General features: G+C 62.1%; 1 protein-coding gene across 1 annotated transcript in view; it reads right to left on the bottom strand.

Annotated features, from left to right (window-relative positions):
• Window positions 1–2,162: 2,162 nt before the first annotated feature.
• NOTCH1 (notch receptor 1) overlaps window positions 2,163–21,397 on the bottom strand; it is a 51,612-nt gene continuing 32,377 nt past the window's right edge. The window contains exons 13-34 of the mRNA XM_030919370.1: window positions 20,791–20,983; window positions 19,658–19,803; window positions 19,287–19,400; window positions 17,621–17,740; window positions 17,120–17,272; window positions 16,200–16,428; window positions 15,277–15,478; window positions 14,637–14,790; window positions 14,360–14,544; window positions 13,710–13,842; window positions 13,122–13,379; window positions 12,933–13,045; window positions 11,710–12,281; window positions 11,073–11,504; window positions 9,590–9,738; window positions 8,659–8,875; window positions 8,389–8,476; window positions 8,135–8,300; window positions 6,967–7,262; window positions 5,508–5,655; window positions 5,299–5,396; window positions 2,163–4,002 (exon numbers count right to left, since the gene is read on the bottom strand). Of these exons, the coding sequence (XP_030775230.1) occupies window positions 2,512–4,002; window positions 5,299–5,396; window positions 5,508–5,655; window positions 6,967–7,262; window positions 8,135–8,300; window positions 8,389–8,476; window positions 8,659–8,875; window positions 9,590–9,738; window positions 11,073–11,504; window positions 11,710–12,281; window positions 12,933–13,045; window positions 13,122–13,379; window positions 13,710–13,842; window positions 14,360–14,544; window positions 14,637–14,790; window positions 15,277–15,478; window positions 16,200–16,428; window positions 17,120–17,272; window positions 17,621–17,740; window positions 19,287–19,400; window positions 19,658–19,803; window positions 20,791–20,983 (5,657 nt within the window). The 3' untranslated portion in view covers window positions 2,163–2,511. The remainder of the gene's footprint in view (window positions 4,003–5,298; window positions 5,397–5,507; window positions 5,656–6,966; window positions 7,263–8,134; window positions 8,301–8,388; window positions 8,477–8,658; window positions 8,876–9,589; window positions 9,739–11,072; window positions 11,505–11,709; window positions 12,282–12,932; window positions 13,046–13,121; window positions 13,380–13,709; window positions 13,843–14,359; window positions 14,545–14,636; window positions 14,791–15,276; window positions 15,479–16,199; window positions 16,429–17,119; window positions 17,273–17,620; window positions 17,741–19,286; window positions 19,401–19,657; window positions 19,804–20,790; window positions 20,984–21,397) is intronic.

Genomic DNA, 21,397 nt, shown 5'->3' with positions numbered 1-21,397 from the left:
GCAGATGCAGCCCCTAGGCATAGTGGAGGCCTCAGCCTCACATCCCTCCTTGGAGAGGTTGGGCCCAGGGCAGGCAGCACTTTGCAATCCAAAGAGGGACCTCAGACTCCCCACCGCTCTGGTTTGAAGTCACTGGCCTGCCCCGAAGGTCTGGGGCTGGGCAAAGGCCCAGGCAGTGGGGAGAGAAGGGGCCCACCGTTGTGCGGGGCTGGCAGCTCTACTCAGCAGCAGCACCCCAGTACCAGGCCGCCTCTGCCTAGCTCAGCCGGTCCCTTAGGATCACAGAACTTTCCAGACTCTGCCACGCCCCATGCTGCCCTGCTCAGACGCTTCAACAGCTCCCTTTGCCCTCCTGTAGGGGCCAGAGTCCTCCCTGTGGTCTCCAGCCCAGAGGGGTCATGCTGCTGCCTCAAGGCCCTCCCTACGCAGCCCCCTGCCTGCTGCAGACCTCCCTGAGGGGCTGTTCCCAGGCTGGCTGGATGGGACCTTCATCCCTCTGAAGCTGAGAGAAGAGACCCGAGCTGCCAGGAGGGCCAGACTCACTCGTGGGTGTCCTGGGGCGCGTGGGTGTCACCCCAGGCATGAGCCCCACATCCCATAGGGCTGCAACCCCCTTGCTGCTGTGTGTCCATCTCCCTACAAAGGGCCTGGATCAGGCAGGCTGCAGACACCGTGGAGCCCCTGGAGGTAGCATGGTCCCTGCACCCCCGTGGGTGCAGCCTCACCGTCACTCTCCCAGCAGAAGGGGACCTCGACTTCCGGCTCCCTCAGAGAATAGCAGCTCTCCCTCCCTCCCAGAAAGGGAGTCGAAGGCCAGAGCAGAGGGGAGTGGAAGCCGGATCGCCATCAGTATCATTTTTATTGCAAATCAGTTAACAAAAAAGATGAAAAAAATACATAATCTACAGTTCCGCATGTAGATCACTTTTTTAAAAGTTGTCTTTTTCTGTAAACTACACTCTATTTTATAAAACACAGTAAAAATCAACATTTTGAGATGCATCTGGTCATGCCCCCGGGGACGGCACCATGCGGCCCCCGTTGAGCCGGGGGAGGCTGCCCTGAGGAATGCAGGTGGCACGGCGGCGGAGGCATCCCCAGCGCACGGGCAGCAGGCGGCACGGCGCAGTGTCCTCAGTGATGGGCGGCTGAGGCTCCCCGAGCTGAGCCGAGTCTGACGTCCCTCATCAGCATGACACACAACAGACTCATTCATTGAGATTTTTTAAACAAAATCCACCTTTAAAACCATATTTACAGACATTTTTTCTGCCATAGGCTATACTTGGTATCGCAAGAATCTGCTCCTCCCAAACTAGGAGGGGTGGCCCAAGGGCAGCCTCTGCCTCCCTCCAGCCCCTGCCCGACCGCATGCCCCCTGCCAGGGCTGCGGGGACAGGACCAAAGGATGCAGCCCACGGCGTTCCACAGCTCGATGTGCCCGGCTCTGGCAAGTCTCCTACAAAACACGGGAGCCCACGGGGAGTCGGGTCCCGCGAGCCGGGGCCCAGGCTGTGTTGCTGGCACTTCTTCCTTGGAGCCTGGGGGACGCTGTGCAGGTTGAGATGCTGGGGCCGCCACCAGGGTCAGCCCAGGCAGTGTCTTTCCCCAGAAAAGGGTAGGATGCCTCCGTGTGTGACCCAGGCGAATGCCACAGTCCGCACATCTCATGTTTGACATGCACGATGCCTACATTTCAAGAATGGGCAGGGGGCCGGGGTGGTTCTGGAGGGACCAAGAACTTGTTTAACCAACGAACAACTACGTAATACTGAACCTGAAACAAAGATTCATGATAGGTACCATGTGTGCACTCTTGGCATACACACTCCAAGAACACATTTTCACAAGCATGCTTGCGAAAAACCATTAAAAAACACATCGCAACATCTAACCCATATCCTTTTACTTCAGTGTCCTATTTCAGATGCAGATTAATCCATGCCAAAGGTGCTGGCTTTGCCTCCGTTTGCCTCTGGATGCAGCTTCTCCTAACACGCAGGTGATGTTGGCGGAGTGGCCGGGCTGGCTTGGGGTTGGGTGGGCGGCGGGGAAAGGGCGCAGCCTGGGCGCCCCAGGAGCTTTTTGGACTATGCTCGTTCAATTTCCCTTCTCCAACATCACTTCTTTTTGGATTTTGAAAAAAGGAATCAATAAATAAATGGCATTTATAAATCATGAATCTTTGTTTACATTTTATAAACATAGAAGAATCTTTTCATCCTGGGTAGGAAAACCCTGGCTCTCAGAACTTGCTTGTTTTCTTGTAACAGATAAAAGTTTCTACCTGGAGCCAGATAAAACAGTACATATAAATAAAAAGGCAGTGTTTCGTGTAAAATAAAAGTACATAAATAAATACTAAAAAAAAAATTAAAATCCTTGTTCTTATTTTGTATAAAAACATGTGTTTTTAAAAAGGCTCCTTTGGTCAGCCCCGGCGTCCACAGATCGCATACAGACGCCCGCAGGGCTTGGGAAAGGAAGCCGGGGTCCCGTGGGGCGCGCTGTTTACTTGAAGGCCTCCGGAATGCGGGCGATCTGGGACTGCATGCTGGTGGGCGGACTGGAGACGCCCTCGGACCAGTCGGAGACGTTGGAATGTGGGGATGAGCTGGACCACTGGTCAGGGGACTCGGGGGACGGGGTGAGGAAGGGGTGCTCAGGCACCTGCAGTTGGTGGCTGGGGGTGTTGTCCACAGGCGAGGAGGAGTAGCTGTGCTGTGAGGGGGGCGTCAGGAACTGGGCCGCGGTCACCGGTGGGACCAGCGAGGACGGCAGCGACGTGGGCAGAGCGGGGCTCTCCTGGGGCAGAATGGTGTGCACTGCCAGGCTGCTGGGGCCCAGTGGCTGCACGTCTGCCTGGCTCGGCTCTCCGCCCAGGAAGCTCCGGCCCAGGTGGCTGCTGGCTGCTGAGCTCACGCCAAGGTGCGGCTGTGGTGGTGGCGGTGGCGGCTGCAGGTTCTGCTGCTGCTGGATGTTTGGTGGCTGCAGGTTCTGCTGCTGCATCTGTAAGTTTTGCGGCTGCACCTGCTGGGTCTGCACCAGGTGAGGCTGGGTGGCCAGCCGGGTGCTGGGCAGGCCCTGGTAGCTCATCATCTGGGACAGGGCACTGGCAGCAAGGCTACTGTGCAGCGGGCCCACCATGCCATGCTGCAGGGAGGGGGCCTGCGTGCTCAGGGGGCCTGGTGCCACGCTCCCCCGCAGAGGGTTGTACTGGTTCGGCACCATGCCACTCTGCAGCCGGGACAGCCACTCGCATTGACCATTCAAACTGGTGGACCCGCCCACGGTGAAATTCATGGCCCCTCCGCTGCTGCAGCCCAGGACGGTGCTGGTGCCGGAGGCCACCGGCAGGTGGGAGAGACGCGGGGGGCCGGCCTCGAAGGCCAGCCGGCTGCCCCCACCCAGTGCCGCCATCTCTGGCTTGGCTGCCACATTCAGGTGCCCGATGCCTAGGTGGGTGTCGGGCATACCGGGCAGGTGGTTGAGGGGCACGGACGGAGACTGCTGGAACGGAGAGGGTAGCAGTGGCGGCGAGGCCACGTCGGACAGGTAGCCGTGCGGCGACTCTAGGGAGTCCACGGGTGAGAGCATGCCGGAGCTGTCCAGCAGGCAGCCCTTGCCGTCCTGGGACTTCTTTCTCCGCGCCTTGAGGTCCTTGGCCTCCTTGCTCCCACAGGCCAGGCCTTTGCTGCTGGGCTTACGGACCTTCTTGCCCTGCACGCCAGGCTTGAGGCTGCCCAGGTAGCCGTTGGGTGAGCAGAGCGGGGGTGACAGGGTGGGCGTGCCCCCCAGTGGGGCTCCGTGCAGCTGCGGGCTGCGCACCAGGTTGTACTCGTCCAGCAGCCTCACAATGTCGTGGTGCATGCGCTCCTGTGCGATGTCACGCGGCAGGCGATCCATATGGTCCGTGATGTCCCGGTTGGCAAAGTGGTCCAGCAGCACCTTGGCAGTCTCGTAGCTGCCCTCCCGGGCGGCCAGAAACAGGGGTGTCTCCTCCTGGGGGACGAGGGTGGGGGCTGGTGAGGGGGGCCAGGCCTGGTGTGGGGACCCTCCCCAAGGCTCCATCACCAGAGGGAGCAGCAGTACAACCTCCTCCATGGGTTGGGGGGAGGCAGGCTGCTCCTCAGGATCCCGCCCCAGCATTCTGCAACCACCTAGCCTCATTCCTGTTAAATGTTAAGGCTTCTGAAACCCACCCAGAGGTGGGTTTCAGAAGCCCTGCCGATCTATCCTAGATCGGCAGGGCTCTACCTCTATGCGGCGGTCACAGACCCCACTGAAAATCTAACCAACTGCAGGCCCTCTTCCCTGCCCCCAGCAAGGCACAAAAGGAAATTTCTGGAGCGGTTCAGAGGCACCAGTGAGGGCACCAGAGAGGGAGCTCGTCATATGGACGGCCACCAAGCCACACTGGTGGCCACCAAGCTCCTTCCCGGGGTCTCCTCTGTGTGGTGGACACATGGCAGGACTGGGTGAGGCTGCTGTGTGGGAGTGGGAAGGGGCTTCCCAAGCCTCGATGCCCTCTGGGGCCCAGTTTCTGTGGGGCCATGCCACCATGACTGGGAAGCGCTTGGGCCAACATGCCCTGGTGCCCAGGCCTGCTGTGTGCCCTCGTCCAGGAGGGACGCCTTAGCCTGACATGCCAAGGGGGCAGCAGGAGTTGGGGGCGGGGGCAGGGGTTCGAGCGGCAGGGAGGTGGGGGTGTCTGCACCTGTGCCCTGAGCACCCAGGGGAACCCGACAGCAGCTGTTGAGGTCAGCAGCTCGCCCAGGAGCTGCAGCGCTGGGGACAGCTCCCCTTGGATAAAGAGCTGCTCACATTCACACCAAGAGGCCGCGCCCCGCAGGGAGCTGCCACCACACATGTTCTGGCTCAATCTGCACCACCTGGGTCACCACATTCCCATCCCCACCCCCACCTGGTGACAGCTGGGGACAGAAGGCGAGGTCCAGGTGACAGTGATAGAGCAGCGCGGCAGCAGCACTCCCCACACCAGGCTGTGGGCCCCACCATGACTGCTGCCCAGGAGGGCAGGGCCAGGTCTGTGGGGTGAGCCACTGTGTCCCGACAGCTGGACCTGCGCCTGGGAGGGCTCCGTTAACAGGGGCTGAAGGAGGGGAGGAGCACTAACGAGGTGCCCAGCACCGTGCGGGTGGGGCCTGCATGCAGGCCCAGGGACCCTTGAGACCTGGTGGGTCAGGCCCTTGTGTCCCTGTGCCCCGCGGGTTCGGCCCTCACCTCTCCGTGGATTCAGCCCCCACGTCTCCCGCCGCGTCCCGGCCTCGCGCTCACCTTGTTGTTCTGCATGTCTTTATTGGCCCCGTTCTTCAGGAGCACTACCGCGGCATCCACGTTGTTCACGGCGGCGGCCCAGTGCAGGGCGGACTTGCCTGTGTGAAAGAGGCAGACGGGGCTGGAGACCAGCTGGAGGCAGCCCGGTCCCACCCATCCCTGTGGCAGCCCCGCCCCACGACAGCGCAGCCCTGCCCCCGTGGGCTCACCCAGGTCGTCCACAGCATTGACGTCGGCGTGAGAGTTGATGAGGTCCTCCAGCATGCCCTCCACAGCCAGGCGGGCAGCCAGGATCAGTGGCGTCGTGCCGTCGTGCATGCGGGCATCCAGATCTGTGGCTCGGTTCCGGATCAGGATCTGGGCAACGGGGAGAGGCTCAGGCGGGTGCTGGGCAGACGTGCACTGATGCCTCCTGCCCAGAACGAATGCCTGGACAGAAGGCCCCACTGCCTTCCGGACACAGAGACCCTCCTGAGATCTGCACGGCCGGGCAAGATGAAACACCACAGGGCTGCCCCTGAAGAGGGGCCGGGATGGGGGTGGGGGCTGTGCTGCCCGCACACAGGCCCCTTGGTGACAGTGGGGTCCATCGTGACCACGTGTGGCCTCATTTAATCTGCACAGTGGTCCTAACTGCCATGATCACCTACAAAACAGAGAGGTCAAGCCCTTGCCCCCAATGGGGGTCACAGCTAGCACTCGGGAAGCTGGGCTCACAGCCCTACAGCCATCGCACAACCGCCGATCTACAGTGTCCAGCTCTGCCCGGAGAGCGGTAGGCAGCCCTTGTAATGCAGCCTGGCCTTGGCCTCTGGCAGCACGGATGGCCCCTGCTCCCTGGCGGGTGCAAAAGGCAGGGGCCAAGTGCCACGCAGCACTGGCCTGATTCCTGCAAAGCACCTGGGAACTTCCACATCTGTGCAAAGAAGGCGGCTGAGAGAGGCACACAACAAACCCACACAGGCCTCCCTTCAATGCTCCTTCCGCTCACCTACATTTATTTCTGCAGGATGATGACGTGTCACCTGAGCTAAGAAATCACGAAACGAGAAACTCTGTGGTAACTCCCCCGGGCTGTGCCCATCTGAACCTGCTCCAGGGCCGCCTGGAGCCTGGGGACTCACAACAGGGGTGACTGCAAAGGCAGCCCCTGCCAGGGACATTCCCTGGAGACCCAAGCATCCAAATCCTTAAATCCATTCTTGCCACGAGCTCACCGGCAAGCTGAGCCCTACGTCTGCAGGCACCAAGCAGCAGCCTCTAAACCCTTCTTCTCACTGCCACAGGCTACGCCGGCAGCCAGGGTTGAGGGAGGGGTGGGGCCACGAGGGGCTGCAGGGGTGGGACCTGGACCTTGAGCAAGGCCCACAACCCTGATGGAGCCTGTCTTGCTGGGGGTGGGCAGGTGCTGCCTCACTCAGCAGGTCCCCCAGGCCTCCTGCCAGACCCGCCTCTGCCTGGCTTCCCTGGAGCACACAGATGCGCCTGACGCCTGCCCCCTCCCATCGCACCTTGCTGACTGCAAAAGTCCTGGGTGGAGGCACCAGCTGTCCCGGACTCAGCTGTGCACGGGGTCAGGCTCCCAGGGCCACGTATGTCTGGCCACTGTCCCGGACCACCCGGCGGCCCTGAGGAGGGCAGGTGGGCACACAGGCAGCTGCAGCCTACCTGGAAGACACCTTGTGCGTCGGCAGACACAGCTGCGTGCAGCGGGGTGCGGCCCATGTTGTCCTGGATGTTGGCGTCTGCACTGGCCTCCAGCAGGCGCTTGGCGGCATCAGAGCGTGAGTAGCGGGCAGCCAGGTGCAAGGCGGTCTCGCCCGTGCGGTCGGTCTGGTTGTGCAGGCTGGCGCCCTGGTAGATGAAGTCGGAGATGACAGCCGGCGCGTCCTCCTCCTCCTCGCTGTTACCCGTCTCCAGGCCGCCCCCACTGCAGGAGGCGATCATGAGGGGGGTGAAGCCGTCTGCAGGGGCAGAGATGGGTGCTCAGTCTGGAGGGCTGGTCCCCAGCTGCAGCCCAGGGGGAGGTGGGCAGCAGCCCCGAGCTCAATGGGTCACAGTGTAGATGCACCACACAGCCACCAAGGGGCAGCTGAAGTCCGCCTGGGCTGCTCAGTGGACAAAGCTGAATCCAGCAGTCAACTCCTGACAGGCAACTGCTTTCTGAATTGCCCAAAACCAGGCACCCAAAATCCACCCAGGAAAAAGATGATGCCAGAAACATGCAGTTAGAAAATCAACACTTTGGCTGGGTGCGGCGGCTCACGGGCGCAGTAGCTCACGCTATAGCCGTAGCACTGTGGGAGGCCGAGGCAGGTGGATCTCCTGAGGTCAGGAGTTCGAGACCAGCCTGGCCAACATGGTGAAACCCTGTCTCTACTAAAAATACAAAAAGTAGCTGGGCGTGGTGGTGGGCGCCTGTAGTCCCAGCTACTTGGGAGGCTGAGGCAGGAGAATTGCTTGAACCCAAGAGGTGGAGGCTGCAGGGAGCTGAGATCGTGCTGCTGCACTCTAGCCTGGGTGACAGAGCAAGACTCCGTCTCAAAAAAAAAAAAAAAAAAAGAAAATCTACGCTTTTCATATCTCAAGAAGGTTTCAGAAGAGAGTAATTTACAGGGACATAGTGACCGTGTGGCATCACCCCAGGAGAGGGTTGGTGGAAGAACAGGAGGACTCCAGGACCCCCCATCCACTCTGAACGGGAAACACCCAAGGATGAAAACTCTCACCCCCAACTCAGTTTCCAGAGTATCAACTATACCCCAGCCTCGGGGCTTAGGGGAGAGAGGCAGGTGGGCCACGGAGCTAGGGAAGCCCTGGCTGCTGGCACCCTTACCAGGCCCGCGGACATTGACGTCCATGCAGTCGGCGTCAACCTCACCCTGGGGCGGTGTGGGGGCCATGGCAGACATGCGCAGGTCAGCGGCATCCAGGTGCTGCTGAGTCCACTGCCGGTGGTCTGTCTGGTCGTCCAGGTCAGGCAGAACCACAGGCTCCTCGAACTACGTAGGAGGAGTGAGCAGAGGCGTGTCAGGACAGCCCGGCGGCAGGTGCCCAGGAGCCCGGGAGCCCGGGAGCCTTACAACTCACCCGGAACTTCTTGGTCTCCAGGTCCTCGTCCCCCCACTCATTCTGGTTGTCGTCCATGAGGGCACCATCTGAGGCATTCTTCAGGGGCCTGGGGGTGAGAGTTCGAGAAGTGAGGCTGAGCAAGCTCCCTAGGAAGCCCCCAGAGGCCCCTAGCCCAGGCCTGGCGTGGGAGGTGGGCCCTGCGTTGGGAGAGGCAGACCCCTCGTGAGGATGCTCAGCCAGGTCCCACCTCCCCCCAGAGTCCCAGAAGCAGGGGCAGCGTCCGCTCACTTGAGGCCCACAGAGTCCTCGCCAAGGGGCTCCCGCCGCTTCTTCTTGCTGGCCTCGGACACCTTGAAGCCCTCAGGGAACCAGAGTTGGCCATGCTGCCGCCGGCGCTTGCGGGACAGCAGCACCCCGCAGCCCACGAAGAACAGGAGCACAAAGGCGGCCGCCGCCACGTACATGAAGTGCAGCTGCGCCGGTGGGGGCGGCTCCACGGTCTCACCTGCGGGCACAGGGGCCAGGGGCAGGCGCTGGGACATCAGGCGGCGGCTACGCAGCAGGCTGGTGGCCGGGGGGCAGCGGACTGGCTCCGCGGCCAGGCGCCTCCTCACCCACTCTCCTCCATCCCGCCCCCCAAAATAAGGTCATTTTCTACGCGATTAATCAGAATTGCAAACTATCGCTAAATTCTCTCCTGCACCAGCCGACTCTATCTGGAGACGGCTTTTACTTTTTTCTCCTTTAAGGGAGGAGGATTAGTCAACTTCAAATCGCTGCACTTGCATCGAGTTGTTAAGACAAAGGATTTAGAGGGATTTTCTAGATACAAACTTCAACACTTCACATGACACCGATCAATTCTTCTCTTTCTCTCTTTTTTTTCTTTAAAAAAAGCCGTAATGATTTTGAAATAATACCCAACAAAGAAAATTCAGGGGGAAGGGGTGGGGAGAGAAGCAGGCACCCATTTTCCCGTGGCTGGACTCGTTCCCGGGTGGCTCCACCGGCAGCTGTCACCGCCAGAGGTGGGGAGGGAGTGCCATTCAGAAAATTCCACAAAAGCCCTACCCCAATTCGGACAGTGACGCGCACACCCGTGGGTGGCAACTGGCACAAACAGCCAGCGTGTCTGGGGCACAAGGGGATGGCATCCCCTGGAGGCAGAGCCTGTTTCCGGCGATGCTGGGCTGGAGAGCAGAGAAGGAGCCACACTCACTCTGCACGGCCTCGATCTTGTAGGGGATGTTGAGGCTGCCCAGCGAAGCGAGCGCCCCCAGGAACGCGGCCACGTCGGTGGCGCTCTGGAAGCACTGCGAGGAGGCCTGCACACACTGCCGGTTGTCAATCTCCAGGTAGACGATGGAGCTGGGGGGATAACCAGACAGGGGCTGGGGCCCGAGGCTTCCTCCTCCCCCACCCACCAGCCGGGGACGCTGCCCCAGGGATACCGCGGCCCATGATGCCACAGTCAGGACGTGGTGAGGCAGCCTGGGGCAGCGGGAAGCCAGGTCTGACAGCAGCTACCCTGCAGGGAACTGGTGCCCTGCAGTCCCCAGACTCCGGCCAGTACTGATCACGGCTCATCCCAGATAACTGCCAATGCGCTCTCCCTGGCCTGTACTGCCACCCTCTCTGGCTCCTGCTGGTGCCACAAACACGTTTCCTCATATCAGGACAGAGAACGTGCCAGGAGCTCAGTCCTGCCCTAGGAGTCATCCCCAGGCCCTGTGGGAAGCACAGGTGTGCGGTGGGGGTGGGCACAGCGGTGGTGGGCTGGCTGGGGGTGAGCTCTGCTCCCTGCTGGGATTCCTGCTCCCCAGGGCTGGGTTCCCATGATCAGGATCCCAACCAGCCTGTGAGATGATGCTTCTGACCTCCGGGGCTGCTCCAAGCCAATAGAACTGACAGGCAAACCCACCAGGGTCAGGTACACCAAGGACACAACCAATCTGGCTCCTGGGTCCGGCTGCCCCAGATCGAGTAGGCATGGGCAGGAGCCTCGTGGGGTGCCCCCTGCACTCAGGCTGCCCCTGTGTTCTCCCACCGTGGACCACCCCCCCACCCAGCTCCTCCTCCATCTGCAAGGCCCAGCAATGCCTCCTCCCAGGACCTCCACCTGCCTCCTCTCCAGCCTAAGCCAGGCAGATGCCATGACCAAATGGCATTCTTGTCTGGGGGTGGGTCTGTTCAGCCCTGTGGGAGCCCCCGGAGAGCTGAGTTTTTTGTTTTTTATTTCTTTTAATACATTTTTTTTTTAAAAAAACAGAGACAAGGTCTCCCTATGTTGCCCAGGCTGGTCTCGAACTCCTGGGCTAAAGGGCTCCTCCTGCCTCAGCATCCCAAAGTGCTGGGATTACAGGCGTGACCCTCCTCAGCTGACAGAGGGCTGAGTTTTAATCAGGGTCGTACCCAGTGCCTAGGGCACAGCTCAATCTCAAACTCACCTACTGGGCACAGGAGCGCCGCCTGCCCAGGGGAAGGGTGTGCCTCTGGGGTCAGGGCCCTGAACTGGAATGCTGCCTCTGCTCCTTGCCTGTGTGGGCCCTGAGGTCCCAGGTCCTCTCGGAACCTCCGTCTCTTTTACCGTAAAGTGGGGAGAGTCCTGCCTGCCGCGGCGCCGGCTGTGAGGGGCAGGGAGGCCGTGGGGAAGGGCCCAGGAGAGGTGCCGAGATTGAGCGCGGGCGCCGGGTCTCACTCACCCGCGGACGTCCATGGGGTCCAGCTCCCTCCGCCGCCGCCCACCGCCGCCGCCACCAGGGAGCAGCGAGGCCTTCACCTGGCCCAGCAAGGCCTCGGGGGTGGCCCAGCCCTCGGCGGCGCGCTGGATGGGGTGCTTGCGCAGCTCCTCCTCGCGGCCGTAGTAGGGGAAGATCATCTGCTGGCCGTGCGCGTCGCGCTTGAAGACCACGTTGGTGTGCAGCACCCGGCTGAGCTCCCGCAAGAAGTGGAAGGAGCTGTTGCGCAGCTGCTCCGGGGGCATCAGCACCACCACCACCAGCGTGCCCGCCGCCAGCCTCTCCGGCACATGCTCCGCGCAGTCCAGGCCGTCCCACTCGCACTCCGCGCTGTTGCAGCCCTGGTCGCAGTGCCCGTCGCTGAAGTGGTCCTTGCAGTACTGGTCGTACAGGGGACTGTGGGGGGTGGGACACGCTCAGGCCGCCTTCCTCGCGGGCCTCGCACCCACCATCAGGCGCCTCCAGCCCGCCGGCCGGTCGCGGGGGACGTCCCTGCACCCCCTGAGCAGAGCCTTAGGAACTGCGTGGGGGCCTCTGGGCCCAAGCCAGGCCACATCCAAGGTCAGGTCCTCCCTCAGCCCCATGCGCCCCGCGGCCTTACTTGCACTGGCCTTCCGCGCGCTGGCAGTCGAAGCCGTCGAAGAGGCAGCCGGCCGAGTTGCACTGGCTGTCACAGTGGCCGTCGCTGAAGTACTTCCAGCACTGCAGAGACTGCGTGCAGTTCTTCCAGGGGTCATTGAAGTTGAGGGAGCAGTCGCCGCCGTCCCAGCCGCACGCGTGGTTGTTGCACTGCAGGCTGCAGACCTTGTTGCCCGCATCCTCCTGGCACTCGGGCAGCTCGCACGCCTCCTCGATCTGCGGCGGGGGGATGTCGCGCCCGGCCCCGCCCCCGAAGCTGTAGTCCAGGATGTGGCACAAGAGCCCGTTGAATTTGGCGGGGCACAGGCAACGGTAGAAGGGGCTCTCGGACGTGGGCTCACAGGTCCCCTGGTTGTAGCAGGGGTTGCCGCCCAGGCAGGGGCTGCTGGCCGGGAACTGGCACTCAGGGCCCGTGAAGGGGCCCAGGCACAGGCAGGTGGGGCTGCGCGGGCCAGAGATGCACGTGCCACCGTTGAGGCAGCGCAGGCTGCCGCAGGTGCGAGCATCATTCTCACACGTGGCGCCCTCGAAGCCCTGCCCGAGGGAAGACAAGACAGTGTTAGGGTGGGCCACCCCCCACCGCCCACCACCTCGCGCCCAGCTCCCGGCCAGCAGTACCACCGCTCTCCCCTAACCTGGGAGGCAGCCTACAGCCTTGTCCCCAGCAGCAAAACCCTTTACAAACATTTTATCAACAGAGAAAAATCAGGGGGTGCCAGGGGGTCGGGAGATGGAGGAAGGGTACACTGGTGGAGCACTGAGGACTTTAGGGCAGGGACTCTCTGCCGTGATCCTTCGAGGGTGGGCAGGTGAGGGTGGGCAGGCATGTCATACCTCAGCCCAAACCTACAACCACAAAGCTAAGGGCAAGCCCCAGGTACAGGAAGGGCTGGTGTTGGTAACAATGTATCAGTGAAATCTGGAGTGAAATTAGCAAGCTGCTAACCAGGAGAACTGCCTGCAGGGGAGAGCCACCCCAGGGAGTCTACTTTCCACTCCATTTTTCTATAAATCTAAAATGTCTCTAAAATCATTTATTGAAAGTAAAAAAAAAATGATGTCAGGGTGATGAAGAGGATGAAGGCTTCGAGGATCGCTGCCCAGTCTGTGCCCCGAGGCCCTCAGGCGGACCTCCCCAGGTGCCTCCCCTGGAGGGCCCCTACCTCCCTGCACCCCTGCACCTACCGCAGGGCACTTGCAGATGAACCCACGGGCGGTGTTGGAGGCCACGGCACAGGTGCCCCCATTCTTGCAAGGCTTGCCCTTGCAGCCATTGATGACTGACTCGCAGCGGCGCCCTGGGGGTGAGAGCAGGGCAGTGAGAGGCTCACCCTGCTGCCCTGCACACCCCACCCACCCGGGCACGGCACCCACCAGTGTGTCCAGCACGGCACTCGCAGTGGAAGTCGTTGACGCGCTGCACGCAGTTCTGGGTGCCACGAGCGTCACAGGGATTGGAGAGGCACTCGTTGACATCCCCCTCGCAGCGCTCACCCACGAAGCCTGGCGGGCAGGTACAGCTGTAGCCGCCCACCTGGTCCACGCAGGTGCCGTTGTTAAAGCACTTGGGGCTCCGAGACACGGGGTCAACGGGGGGGTTGCAGTCGTCCACGTTGATCTCACAGTGCACACCTGCAGGGCCAGGTGCCATCAGCGGCCCGAACTCACTGCTGTGCCAGCCCTGCCGTGCCGCGTGTCCGTCCCAGACAACAAGCGCTCAGGTCTGGGACTGCACGGACGCTTGGGTGAGGCAGGTGCCGAGGGTGGCGTGGAGACGCCCTTCCTGCTGGGCCCCCCACTCTGGGCCCTTTCCCTGGGCAGCTCTCCATTGGCCTTGGCCTCACATGGGAAAATGGGAGTTTCTGGCTGGTTCCTGGATGCCTTGGGCCAATCACGGGGTGCCTGCCCTGCCCCTGCCCTGGCCATGGATGCTCGACACCAGCCCTCAAGGGTGGCCCTTACCCTGTGTGCCCCGTGGGCAGGAGCACTTGTAGGTGTTGGGGAGGTCAAGACAGGTGCCCCCGTTCTGGCAGGGGTGGGACAGGCACTCATCAATCTCCTCAGAGCAGTTCACCCCGTGGTAGCCGGCCACGCACTGTGTAGGCAACAGAACGAGGGGCCCTGCGGCTCAGTCGGTGCCAGGATGCAGCTTTCTCCCACCCCACCACGAGGGCTAACAGGGCCACGTGAGCTGCCCTCAGGTCCAGCGAAGCCACAGGCCCCTCGCTCCTGTCAGACCTGGATGGAGACCCAACCCAACAGACCCTGGCGGGGCTTCGGTGACCGGAGTCACTGCCTGTTGGGGGTGGGTGGACTCCGTCCCGTAGGATAGAGGTGAGGGTCTCAGGGTAGGTGTTGGCCAAGCCCAGACACAATCTAGAGGAAGGGAAAACCCCATCCCACTTCTCAGCATATTCACCCTCCTTCAGGTTCTCCACAGGCCACCTCTTCCAGGTGGTCTACCCTGATTACCCCAGCCCTCCCCTAATGAGACTGAACAGTGCATGGGCCTATCAGGTTCAGTTTTCTCCACTGTGCCAGCTCCCAGTCAGGGCCCAGTGTGTGGCAACACTTGTGTCGGCCACAACCCTCACCCTAGGATGGACCCCCACCTTGCAGGAGTAGCCGCCCAGGTAGTCTGTGCAGGTGGCCCCGTTCTGGCAGGGGCTGGGTGAGCACTCGTCCACCAGGTCCTCACAGTAGCTGCCTGTGTAGCCTGCCTGGCAGCGGCAGTGGTGTGTGTTGCCCGCATCCACACAGAGCCCTCCATGCTGGCACAGCCGGGCAACATCAACGCCTGTGGGGGTTGGGGTGGGGGACAGGTGAGGCCCAGGCCCACAGGGGACCTTGGCGGGCTGGGACCCGAGCTGGGTGGGCACAGCGGGTTACCTTGTCTTTGCGCAGCCACCTCACAGGACACGCTGGGCACATCACAGTAAAGGCCGGTCCAGCCACTGGGGCACTCGCAGCGGTACTGGGTGTGGGTCTGCCAGCATTTGCCACCGTTCTTGCAGGGCGAGGAGTCACACCAGTGCACGAGGTTCTGGAGACAGGCTGGGGTCAGCCAGGTGCCCACTCCCCCAGCCATTTCCCCAGTAGCTCAGAACGCACATCCGCCAAGGGGCCTACTCCAACCCGGGCCTCAACCCATTCTACAGAAGTGGAAACTGCCGTCCCTGGACTCCCCACGGCCCCCACACGGGGAATAGCCTGGGCTGGGTCTCCCTCAGGGCCCTCAGCGGGTCCAGACCACCCTCGGCCTTTGCTAGAAGGAACGTCTTTCCTCAGTCCCCCAATTCCTGAGCTCCTGCCCTGGCTCCAGAAACCCAGACTGAACCGAAAATGCCTGTTGCTCCCGCATCAGATTCCTTCACTAGCTGCTCAGACCCCCGAAGCCCTCTGCCCAGGAGTGTGGGGGTGACCCTGAGCTGACACGGTGGGACCTGGGGGTGACTGTTCCCACCCCCCCCCCAGGCAGGCACCCACCCAGAGCCCCTCCCTCAGGCACCTCTGTGGCTGGCACACTCACCTGGCAGTTGGGGCCGGTGTAGCCCTGGGGGCAGGTGCACCTGTAGGAGCCGCAGCCGTCCTGACAGGTGCCGCCGTGCAGGCAGGGCTGTGAGTCGCACTCGTTGACATCATGCTGGCAGTAGCTGCCCGTGAAGCCCGGTGGACACAGGCAGGTGAACGAGTTGATTCCGTCCACACAGGTGCCACCATTGAAGCAGGAGCTGCAGGGGGGTGGATAGGCAGGGGCTGAGATGAGGGCATTGGTGGTCCCCGCTCCAGCAGACCCTGCCTCGCCAGCACCTCCCCTTCCGCTCAGCCCTAAGGGTCCTGATGGCCAGGACAGGCCCAGGGCAGCCTGGCTGATCCAGGGAGGCCAGCGAGAGCCCGGGGCCCAGCTCTCACACCATGTCACACCTCCCTTCCCTGTCTTCTTTATAAGTCAGGTCGAGAGTGGCTTTACCAAACGCACGGGCATAGGATGGTTAAAGTAAGAATGAGGGAGAAACCAGAACCTGTCCTGATAACACGGGAGGTAATTAACGTCAGAAATCAGGGATGAGACTGACGTTTACCAAATGAGCTTCCTGGCAACCACGGCAAAAAGGAAACAAGAGTGACACAGTCCTCGTTGTCTAATAGAAGGAGGCACACCAGTTCTTCAGGACAGACTACTGGCGTTCCTGGTGCGGGACACAGGAGGAGGTCACAATGGTCCTCTCAGGAGGAACATGTTGGTACAATGAACAATGTCTGGACTCAATGCAGCCAGCACTAAGTGCCCAGCAGGCCTAGGTGGATGCCTGCATGGTGTGCCCGGCTGCAACCCGTGCTAAGTGCCCAGCAGGCCTGGGCAGACGCCTGCGTGGTGTGTCAGGCTGCCAGCTACTGCGTGTGGCCCACACTGCCCATTTCCCCCCATGGCCTCACTCGAGCCCCTCGCACCTCTCAGTGCAGTCAGGCGTGTTGTTCTCACAGTGGATCCCGCTGAAGCCTGCGGGACAGGTGCACGTATAGCTGTCCACGCAGTCGGTGCAGTTGGCCCCGTTGCGGCAGGGGTCACTGGCACACTCATTGATGTCCTCCTCACAGAAAGTGCCCTGGAAGCCGGGCAGGCAGTCGCAGAAGGCCGTGTTGATGCCATCTGTGCAGGAGCCGCCGTTGTGACATGGGTCTGGGAGGGGACGGAAAGGTGTGTGAGGGGCAGGCACAAACCCACACTTGCGGGAGGGGGCTGGGAAGGCTGCACGGCTGCGGACAGCCCAGCCTTTCATTGCCAGGGCTGCAGCGAGCCGCCCTGGGACAAAGGTGTCTAGTGGGGAGTCCCAGCACCCACAGGCTGCGTAACGCCTGTCTCCTGTGCTTGGGGTCTCTCTCTCCCCACCTGCTCCTGTCCTCAAGTCCCAGGGCAGGGGACAGCTTTGCAGGTTTCACAGACCAAGCAGGGGAGGAGTGACGGTTCTTGCCTCTGCCTGCCAGGTGATGCCAGCAAGACCCCCGGCTTCTGCCAACCTCAACCTCTGTGAAGCAGGGCCGGGGAGGCCTGAGAGCCCTGGCCTGCAGTGGGGCCTGACGAGCCCGGCAGGAGTGCAGGCCGGGCCCAAGCCATCCTCAGCTCAGTGAAGAGCCGTGGGAGGGCCTATCATGACTCTCCCGCAAAGTGCGGGGAGGGGCAAGCCGGCCCTGGGGCCCTCCTGAACCACCCTGGCCATCCCTCAGCACATCCCTCACACCCGACCCAACCCTCCCAGCCACACTCAGGCCTCCCTGGGTGCTTCTGGCCAGCACCATGCGCACCAACCCTGCCCAGGGAAACTGAGGCCTGAGAGCTTCCTGGAGGCGGCCAGAGCCGCGGGGCCACTCACTGGGCCGGCAGTCGTCGATGTCAGTCTCGCAGTTGCGCCCGCTGTAGCCGGCCTGGCAGTGGCAGCGGTAGCCGCCATGGGTGTTCTGGCAGGACGCGCCATGCCGGCACGGGCTCATAACACATTCATTGATGTCGACCTCACAGGTCTGCCCTGCGGGGCAGGAGGAGGCCAGTTGGTCACCAGCGGCCCCTGGCCCTCCAGGCCCTTCCAAGCCTGGCCCACCCACCTATAGTGCCTCTCCCGACCCCCAGGAGTGGGCTTCCGTGGCCCCAGGACCATCCTCTCTCCCCTAATTTTGGCCTAAGAAGGTCACAGGAACTGGAGTTGGGAAGGGTGCTCCCAGGTCAATTCCTGATTCCAGAGCTTCTCTGACCAGGGCCTCCTCAGCACCCACCGGCTCCTCTCCAAAGACTCATCTAGCCTGCCTGGGAGCTGCCTGTGTCCCGCAGACATCCTGACCTCCCGTCCCAGCCCCCGCTGGCCCTGGGCCAGCCTCACCTTGCCAGCCCGTGGGGCAGACGCAGGAGAAGCTCTCATAGTCCTCGGATTCCCTGCACTCCCCACCGTTTCTGCAGGGGCTGGGGGCACACGGGGCCAGTACCACCTCACACGTGGCGCCTGCGGGAAGGAGACACACGTGACCCCGGGGCCTCACCCCGAGGGATCTCCCGAATGAAGGCCGTCCCGGCCACCGCCTGCTGGTCTTTCCGCCATCAGAGCGCCGTCTGCCGGTCCTGCCAGGAGGCAAATGTGCACGGAGACCCCTGAGCGCTCCTGGCTATGTCAGAACCCTGACCCAGGGGTGGAGTGGAGCACAGATGGGGGGACGCTGAAGACAAGCTGCACAAATGTGCTCAGAAGCCACCCTTCATTCCCAGTTGGCAGCGGGGCACAGCCTAGGCCTCACCCCGCCAGGAGTGCCCAGGAACAAGGACTGCACCAGCGGAGGCGGCCTCAGCCGGGTGGGCTCCACGACACTCCAGGGACCTGGGCCCACCCCTGACGCCAGCCCCCTCATCTCCAGGTGATGATGAAAGGCCCTGGCCTGAGACCGAGGCCTGAAACTAATCCTGGGACTTCGTGTCACAGGCAGCAAACGCCCATCGTGGGAGGCCAACGAACAAAGGCTGCGATGGAGGGGACAGACCCAGCACATCCTGCATGTCGGGGGCATCGGGCACAGCCTGGGGACCTCTAGGACCATGCAGGGTGTCTGGCAAAGGCTGTGTGGGAACCACGTGCACAGCCGAGGGCCTTTTTCTGCACAACCCCATGGCTGAGCTTCCTGTTTATAACCGTGGGGACTGCGTTATCTTCCCTGTCCCCCATTATCTCCCTGGCCTGCTGGGGCGACTTTCCAGGGCCTCTCTTCCTATTGGTTTCCACGGTGACCTGGGCAGGCAGGAACTGCGCCAGAGTTTCCGACAATTGTGCAAAAGGAAGCAGGAAGCGGGCAGATAGGAAGCGGGTCAGCACCGCCGCTCCTACCACCGGCCCGATCGACGTGTCCGAAAGGGACGGGGGCGCCCGGCTGTGGAGGGAGGGTCCTCACTGACTGACACGGGAGAGAAAACCCAGGTCCTTAACTTTGGTCAAAGAAAACAGCGTTCTGGCCATAGGCTGCTGGATGTCATGGGAACCGCAGGCGTGGAACCTCCAGTCTTGCTGCCCAGCCAGGCAGGCCCACCCTGACCAGGCCCTGAGGCAGCACCCTCCGCCTGCTTCTGGGGAGCACCAGGACCCCGGTGCTTGTGGACTCTTCTTTGTCTTTTATAGAGAAGATCATTTCCTGCGATCCCCTTGGCTGGGTTCACAGCAGGGGCTGGACAGTTGGGGGAACTTACCCCTCCCTTCTCAGCCGAAACAGAGGGCTCCTTGTTCCCCTCACACAAAGAGGGCCCGCCGTCAAAGGAATCCCTCAGGCCCGGCTGGTGGGGGTGGGGAAGCCCGGCCCCCAGAGACCCCCAGCAGGGTGGGCACTGGGAGCATGGAGCCCAAGGGCCCAGGTCCAGCCCCAAGAAAGCCACCACTTTACCCTCCAGTCACAGCCGCCCCCACACCTGGCCCCACCCTCTCCAGCAAGGCCCCGCCCTCTCCGGCATAGGCCCTGCCCCCTTCAGCACAGACCCCGCCCTCTCCAGCACAGGCCCCACCCACCCCTCACCTGTGTAGGGCAGCAGGCAGTTGCACTTGTACCCTGCAACGTCGTCAATACACGTGCCCTGGTTCAGACACGGGTTGGATGCACACTCATTGATGTTGGTCTGGCAGTTGGGACCTGGAGGGAAGGGGACAGCACTCAGCATGTCCAGCACCCCCAGGCACCTTGGGAGGGCCCCACAACAGCAGCCCTGGGCCTGCTCCCCACCCCAGGCCCCTCCTCATCTCCAAGAGCCAGAGGCCTGGAGCTAAGGCTTTGCCATGGGAGGGAGATACCATGCATGGCGCTGGCTGGACCTGGGTCCTGATCCTGTGTCTCCAGCTCCCCAGACTCGAGGGCAGCCCTCTGCACTGAGAAATGCACAGCCCACTCACCACTGAAGCCCTCCCGGCAGGTGCACACGTAGCCACTGGTCATGTCTTTGCAGGTGCCACCGTTGACACAAGGGTTGGACTCACACTCATTGTTGTTGACGTCACAGTTGGTCCCACTCCACCCAGGGTCACAGTCGCACTTGTACCTGCAAGGGGGACCACACTGCAGTCAAGGGAGGCCCGAGCAGCACGGCCGGGGCCTGGGCACTCCTGGGTCTGCAGTGCCGCATGGGCTGGCCAAGGTGCCCATCTACTCAGACTCACAGAGTCCTTTAGTGGGGGCAGGTTGGGCGCAGTGGCTCACACCTGTAATCCCAGCACTTTGGGAGGCAGGGGTGGGTGAGTCACTTGAGGCCAGGAGTTTGAGACCAGCCTGGCCAACGTGGCGAAACTCCCCCACCCTGTCTATACTAAAAATACAAAAATTAACCGGGTGTGGTGGCGCACGCCTGTAATCTCAGCTACTCAGGAGGCTGAGGCAGGGGAATCATTTGAACCTGGAGGGTGGAGGCTGCAGTGAGCTGAGATAACGCCATTGGACTCCAGCCTGGACAACAGAGCGAGGCTCTGTCTCAAAATAAAGAAAGAATGTGGGGGCCACAGCGCTTCCCATAGCCAAGACTGCGACAGGGTTTGGTTCGTTAGCCAGGAGACCATGCCAAGCGTACGGCAGTGGGGCGCTGTGAAAAGACCCTGCCACTTGCCCACTGTGTGGCCCCAAACAAAGCAGGTGCCTTCTCTGTGCCAAATGAGGGCCATGGGGTCCCTGCTGATTTAAATGGTCCCATCCAGGCAGAGTGCTGCCAGGCCCATCATGGACATCAGAAACACTCGGTGCTGTGACCATGCAAACGTGTTTCAGGGGTCACTGTGGACCTGTGTCCGGAGCCCACCATGCAGCTCACAAAGGACGCGTGGCACAGAGTTGCTGGGTGCAGGGCTGCTGGGTGTGGACCGCAGGCCGACTCAGGACCCAGAGGCACATGCATCCCCGAGGGGAGCTCCCTGACAGCCGGCCCCATCCGAGGTCTGTTTCTGGCCCATCTCAAGCTCTGTGCAGGTGCCACCCTCCCGGCGGCAGAGCTCCCAGGGTTTAGGACTGATGAGTCCCCACGATCAGCCCCGCCACATACCCGTTGAGGCTGTCCCGGCAGGCCCCGTGGACACAGGGGTTGCTGTTGCACTCATTGACCTCAGACAGGCAGGTGGGGTCGTGGTAGCCCTCGGGGCAGCGGCAGGTGAAGCCATTGATGCCGTCCTGGCAGGTGCCCCCGTTGTGGCAGGGGTTGCCCGCACACTCATCGATGTTGATGTTGCACATGCTCCCTGCGGGCAGGGGTGGCTCAGACTCTGAGGCCCAGATCCCAGGGGTCCCACCCACGTCAACCTCGGTTTCCCTGTCTGTTGAGCCAGGGTGATCACCCTTCTGGACCATCCTTCCAGATATCAGAAACCGTCTTAGGTCACGATGTGCCACGTGCCAGCCTCCCTGGGCACCAGTGCCCACTCAAGTCATCCTCCCAGGGGGCCCAGGGACAGGGGCTGCTGCGGCCCTGACTGATGGGAATCTGAGGCCCAGAGAGGCAGAGGGACCTGCTCAAAGGTGCTGGTGAGTCACAGAGGAAGAAGGTACTCAAGCCTGGCCTCAGGGCTGGCCACTCCCTCTTGGCCTGCTGGGCCACTGTGCCAACACGGCCTGGGACAGCTCCGACCGGAGACGAGGGGTAGGGCGTGGAGGCG

Source organism: Rhinopithecus roxellana, chromosome 16 (assembly GCF_007565055.1).
Source record: "Rhinopithecus roxellana isolate Shanxi Qingling chromosome 16, ASM756505v1, whole genome shotgun sequence".
Lineage (NCBI taxonomy): Eukaryota > Metazoa > Chordata > Mammalia > Primates > Cercopithecidae > Rhinopithecus > Rhinopithecus roxellana.
This window is presented reverse-complemented; position numbering and strand designations above follow the sequence as displayed.